This window comes from Poecilia mexicana, unplaced genomic scaffold (genome assembly GCF_051168715.1).
Source record: "Poecilia mexicana isolate PSO_F unplaced genomic scaffold, ASM5116871v1 scaffold_14, whole genome shotgun sequence".
NCBI classification, from domain to species: Eukaryota; Metazoa; Chordata; class Actinopteri; order Cyprinodontiformes; family Poeciliidae; genus Poecilia; species Poecilia mexicana.
Genome location: NW_028263383.1, coordinates 24,278,421 through 24,284,955, shown reverse-complemented (window position 1 = coordinate 24,284,955; position 6,535 = coordinate 24,278,421). Strand labels below are relative to the sequence as shown.

The 6,535-nt window shown below is 42.0% G+C and overlaps 1 protein-coding gene across 1 annotated transcript in view; it reads left to right on the top strand.

Moving 5' to 3' along the window:
- The first annotated feature begins 4,937 nt into the window (after window positions 1-4,937).
- Window positions 4,938-6,535, top strand: part of LOC148155566 (glutamate receptor 1-like) — a 68,119-nt gene continuing 66,521 nt past the window's right edge. The window contains exon 1 of the mRNA XM_088012396.1: window positions 4,938-5,320. Coding sequence (XP_087868522.1) covers window positions 5,224-5,320 — 97 coding nt within the window. The 5' untranslated portion in view covers window positions 4,938-5,223. The remainder of the gene's footprint in view (window positions 5,321-6,535) is intronic.

Genomic DNA, 6,535 nt, shown 5'->3' with positions numbered 1-6,535 from the left:
GCCGAGTTAAATCACACAGAAAACGAGTGTAGACATCTCAGAATTAGAGTTTAATCCAAGAAGACACACATGAAATTACAACAGAAACTCCAGAACAGAGACATGCATTAATTTACCTAAGTTGAATGGAAAGAAGGAAGAAAGAAGCAAAGATGTGCTTAGACGTCTTTGGAGAATTACAAGAGCAAATCCGAGTAGTTACTGCTGTGTACAAAGTTTTATAGTAAAGGCGTATTCTAGACTTTTATTTATTCAAATAAGGCATATCTTTGCTCATCCAACCAGGAGTTGTCTCTGATCCTGTTAAAGTTAGACACTCCCTGCAATTTGTTTTCAAGATCAAGCTCCAACTGTCGCCTTTATATAAACAAAGTGGAAGCAGAGCTTCTCCTCTACTGGCCTGGACTCCTGCTGTTTCAAGGCTTTTCACAGATCAGTGTGAAAGCTTGAACTTCTCCTGATGGTTTCCCACACAAAGGGCAGTTCAAAAGATCTCGGCAAACAATCTACTTTATCTACAGGTAACATAAAGGTTAACAGGACAGAATAAGTTATTAATCTGATAACTATAATTAGGCTTTCCAATCAAGACATGGTAAGTTTTTAAAACTAGCATATTTTAAATTTACTCCTTATGACCTAAACAGTCAATTCAATCAGCTAATCTCGTCTGGAGCAGGGGTTTGCATCTCGGCTGGCCTTCACATACCGTGGCATGAGGCATGAATTGTCACTCACCTTATTGTGGACTTTTACCCTGTTGCGACAGCAATACGTGCAGTAGAGTGGCTTGCCAACGTAACATGAAGTCGACTAATAATTCCTCTTCAGTTTGGTTGAGTCTGTCCAGCGCTTCTGCTAATTATTAATCAGCCTTAAATTCTTGTTGACGAGGGCCATTGTCCAATCATTGTTTCTAAAATTTTTTGCTCAGTGTCCATTCACTACTTATCAAAGCAACCTTAAATAGAACCGGTTTAGTCTCAATGTAAGATGTTTTTTTTTTTTGTTTTTTTTTTAAACCTGTCATTCACGAGAGGACCCAAATTTGGGTCCTCTCGTGACAGGGGTGTCAAACTCCAGTCCTCAAGTGCCGCTGTCCTGCAACTTTTAGATGTGCCTCTGCTGCACCACACCTGAAAAGAATAATTAGGTCATTAGCAAGGCTCAGGAGAACCGATCTACACAGGGAGGAGGTAATTAAGCCATTTCATTCCACTGTTTTTTACCTGTGGCACATCTAAACACTGCAGGACAGCGGCCCTTGAGGACTGGGGTTTGACACCCCTGTCATTGTGAATGACAACCTGTGAATGACAGGTTAAAGCATTCAATTTATAGGAATTTTTTTCACATGCGCAATGTATAGTGGTTGATTCGCAATGTATAGTGGTTGATTCATATTTCATTCCGGTAGCTCAGTTCAGAACAATCCAGAGGATTTAAATGGTCTGGCAGTCGCTATTCCAGCAGGTGATCCTTTTTGTAGCTTAAGTTTTAGGTTTTTCTAAGCTGAACTCTGGATATTCCTGGTCTACTTGCTTCGCCGCTATCAACCGAGCTGTTCCATATTCTGATGTGTCCTGTTCAAGTCCCATGGGTCGCTTCTCAGTTCTTATCTCAAGATCTCCCAAAATCGGCAGATTATTTCCCAGGCCATCCTGCCACTTTCAGGCTATGTAGTCGGTTCTCTCACTTACCCCGGTCCCACACTCAAATGTGCTCATTCCAGTCTCACTTCTGGGCCAATAGCCTTTAGACTCTTACCAGTCATTCTTGTGGGTCTGTCACTATGGCAACCAGCTCTTGCAGGTATCCTAAAGCTCACAGCCATTCTAGTCTAAACTCTCAACCCCATTGTCAGGTCCAGTGGAGTTCATTCGAGTGGCACGTCTCTACACGTCAAAGCTTTTCGATGAGTTAAGATGGTATTTTCTTTCTATTTCCCATTTTAAATTCAGTCCGTCGGGCATGGCCCTTTTTTTTGGGGGGACCTCCTATGTAATTGGTTCAGCTGCACCTTCATTTCAGCAGCTCGAGTTTCCAGCTTTTTACAAAATTGTTCCACAGCCATAACCCGTTTCCTGAGGGGCTAACTCCGCAAGCAATCCCTAATTGTCGCTCTCATCAGTCGTGTTACTATAAAGCTGAACCTTCACCAGTTCGTTTCATGTCATCAACCAACTTTAATCTTATCTGTTTTTCACCCATGATCATTTTGACTATTGTTGATGAGCTGTCTCCACCTCTGCCCAGTTCAGTTCAGCTATTAGACGGCATCGCTCATTTCATGTTTAATCTCAGGTCTCGCTCTGTAATTTATTAGCGAGGGCTCCCTCAGTGCCTAGGTGAGCACTGCGCATTTCGCTGGTGGTGGTTGGTCTTTTCTTGCCTAAGCAAGCATTCTTATCCAGTGATTTGTCCCATTTTCCAACTCACGCCTCCATGCTCCCACCTACACGTCACATCACAAGCACACTCCTTCTACCGCATCCTAAGTCTTGTGAGTTTCTTTATCATCTCATTGATTACTTCCCCTCTTGACTTTTTCCTTCTCTCTCCATTGCTAACTCTTTTTCTGTTTTTGGCTTTTCCTCTGTCCCTGCTGCTGGCCCATGTCCCAGCATTACCTGCCCCTGCAGCCGGCCCATGCCCTAGTCTTTCTCCGTGTTAGTCTATGTCTCGGTTGTTTTCTTTTTCCCTTGTACTTTTCAGTGTGGCTCCCTTACAGCGGGCACCTATCGTCCATGTTTTGTGTCTCCTATCTGCCAGGCTCCCCGCCTTCAATTATCCTTCACTCTCTGCCTGGTATTATTTTGGCCCTTTCTCTTAGCAATCCTTCACTCTTCAGTTGGGCATCACGATTTCATGAAAACCCCCTATCTATGAAATTTGAATCCTCCTACCAGCTTCTCACCCTCTAGTCTTCTGCACTCCATCGGCTGTCAACCCCTACTGTACTTCTCTCCCTGCATCCCCCAAGTCTGCACACAAGTTTAGGTCTCACCTTTCCTCGGGCCTCGGCCCTGGCCTCAGCCCCTTTTTTGGGGGAGAGCATCCCTAATCGGTTATCGGGATGTTCATCGAGTTCACATCAAATCTCAGCTCGAATTTGCTGCCGGGGTCCGAGCGCCAAAGAACTGTTATTCATTCCTGTCATTAAATCTTTTAATTGTTCCCCTTTTGTCCGTCTGAGTCTTTCCAGATTGAAATGGAGCTAAAGGAGAAGTTCAGACTGGAAGACTCCCCCCTCCATTCGCCCATCGATGTCATGCTCATCTCCGACCTCGGCACTGGACCTCACCCGGCGCATTCAATCAGCAATCAGGCTCTGCATAAAGGATCCACACCCAAGCCGTCAGCCGCTTCCCAGCTACGTTCAACCCACCACCTCCCCTTCTCCACCCACATCATTCTGCTCTCCAGAATAGCACCCTTTCCCAACCACCACCACCAGTGTCGGGCCCCGGGGGGAGAGCATCCCTAATCAGTTATCGGGATGTTCATCGAGTTCACATCAAATCTCAGCTCGAATTTGCTGCCGGGGTCCGAGCGCCAAAGAACTTATTCATTCCTGTCATTAAATCTTTTAATTGTTCCCCTTTTGTCCGTCTGAGTCTTTCCAGATTGAACTGCCTTAATTCTTTGTGGCATAGATTCAATAAGGCACTGGAAACATTCCTCAGTCTGGTCCATGTCGACATGACAGCATCACACAGTTGTGCACATCCATGATGTGAATCTCCTGTTCCACCACATCCCAAAGGTTCTCTATTGGATTTAGATCTGGTGACTGTAGAGGCCACTCCAGTTCAGTGAACTCATTGTCGTGTTCAACAGACCCGTCTGAGATGATTCACACTTTATGACGTGGCGTGTTGTCCTGCTGGAAGTATCCATCAGAAAATGGATACACTATGGTCATAAAGGGATGGACATGGTCAGCAACAATACTCGGGTAGGCTGTGGCGTTGACACAATGCTAAGTTTGAACTGCAGCAGATTGTCTTGGCCATGTCTACATGCCTAAATGTATTGAGTTGCTGCCATATGATTGGCTGATTCAACATTTGTGTTAATGAGCACTTGGACAGGTGTACCTAATAAAGCGGGCAATGAGTGTACTTCATTGCACGAAAGGTGATCTCTTACAGTTTTTCTCTTGCTTTGGTGCACTACTCAAATGATCCTGAACATTTGCAGAACATTAAGTGGAATTTGTAACAAAAGTACATATCTGTGTCAATGAGCATGTCAGAATAACAAGTCCAGGTGTCATTGTGTGTGGATGAGAGTCAAATTGAGCTTCTACACTCTTAATTTCCAAATAAGATAAAAACTTTACATTCTCTGAAAGGGAGACTTTGGTTATTTGATTTTGATTACTCTCAAGGCACCTTTTCCTGTCATACCTTTTGTTTCCACCCATCTTTCTATTAATATGCTTAGATGTAGAACTCTGAACAACCACCTTCTTTAGCAATGACCTTCTGCAGGTTTCTGGGCATCAGAAACATTTGTGGATGTTGTTTTGAGTTAAGTAGATGAATGGAATGTGACACCAAAGTTTCCCAAATGTAATTTTTTTTAATCTTAAATTTTTGACATACTTAATTTTGGGTTTTTATCTGTAATCCATACATATTATAAGATATAAAAGTTTTAAATACTGTATTTGTAAAAAACAAATTGTCATATGAATTTCACTTTCTGATATTGTTGCTGAAAAACAAAATCAGATATCAGGAAAATTGGACACCTCTGCCTTCCAGATGCTGCTTAGTTAATATCTGCAACAAATTTAAAAACAATCTGTTTAGAACAAAGGGTGTTGTCAGGGTGTCTATGCGGATTCTGAGAAAAATGCTGCTGGGTTGGTTTGTTCAGGAGCGTGTTTGACTTGAGGTGAAATATCTGGATCAAAGAAGGCAGAAAATTCATGATTTTCACAGAGGGAGAAAGAGAGAGAGACTGGGAAGGGGAGGAGATGGTAGAGAAAGAGAGGAGGTGAGGATACACATTAAGCAGTAAGAGACTCGGAGCCGAAGCTGCAGCAGAGCGCTGCGCTCCAACTGTATGGATGTTAATAACCCAGAGAAATAAAAGCGGTTGGAGCGGAAAGCGCGTGTGGCTGTGCTGCGGTGGATCCTTGCCGGCCACGGCGTGAATGGGATTACGCAGGTTGCTCCGGGTCCCCCTGTCGGTGCTGCTGCTGGAGGAAACATGGGTCTGCAGAGTTTTCCGGTCGCCCCGCTGCTGCTGCTGTTGCTGCTGCCTGGGATTTGCAGCGGCACAAGTTTCCCAAGTAACATAAACATAGGTGAGTCGCAGCTAATTCTATCTGTGGTCTCTTAACTACTCTTCATTTAAAAGAGAAATACAATTTTCTCCTGCCTCTCGTTTGACACAAAAACATCCCCGTTGTCATTACAACTTATGCAACCTTATTATCTTACATTATAAAGCAAAATTAGTTCAGACAGCCTTAGCGCTCAGTGTTGCTCTCGTGACTATCAGAGTCTTGTTCATTATTTAGCTTGTGGTTTGAAGAATTTTACGCTCATTTACTTGCAACAAGCAGGGTAACATTTCCAAAATTTAAAGCATCGTCTCAGATGTTTTTAAATTCAAAAGGATATCTTTGGGTTTTTCACAGTTAGGAACCTATGGAAGAGGATTAGGGCCACTGGGGGAAAAAAATTCCCCAGAACTGTTTTTTTGTTTGTTTTTTTTCCAGTGGCCCTAATCCTCTTCTGTAGGAACCAGCGTTACAGTCACTGACATTGATCAAAGATTGTTTAGTTATGACCAATAATCTGGGTGTCTTTACCTTTCAGGAACTAATAGTATTCTTAGTGGTGCTGAACTAAGACTCGGCATCATGGACAGAGTCACAGTTGTGGACAGACAGATGGAATCAGGCGGGATTACTTTAGCTTTACAGTAGTAAAGAATAGAACCACAAATTGGCAATAGAATACCATTTACCTTATTAAAAGCAAAGTTACTTTTACTGCATTAAGTTACAATCTACTGTTAATGAACATTATTGGTGAAGTTGTTTCTTCAAAATATAATCAGCAGCAAACTGACTCACTACCATAAAGTAAGATTAATCTTACATAAATGTATGTCAATGTGTGAAAAAATATGTTAAATAAGGAAAAGTGTAATTGGTATCAATTTTATAATTATTTCTTTGCAGTATTTTGTGTTTTCTAGAAATCTTTTTATAATAAACTAATTTATATTTGACTCAACTGTAATGAAGTCATATATAAATAGAAATTATTAAATATTCCATTAACCTGCCTTAGATTACATTTAATGTAACCAAAGTTAAAAGATAAGCAGACAAAGAATACTGAGAAATTTCATTGTGATTTTGTCCTCATAGAAATTGGAGATGGAGATGTGAATGGTTGACAGAGCTAAAGAATAATGCAACAGAGTGTGATGCAGAACATTAAGTGATGTCAGGCAGTTACCAGAGCATCTGACAGTCTAAAAAGTGTAGCATAGATTAATCAAATAA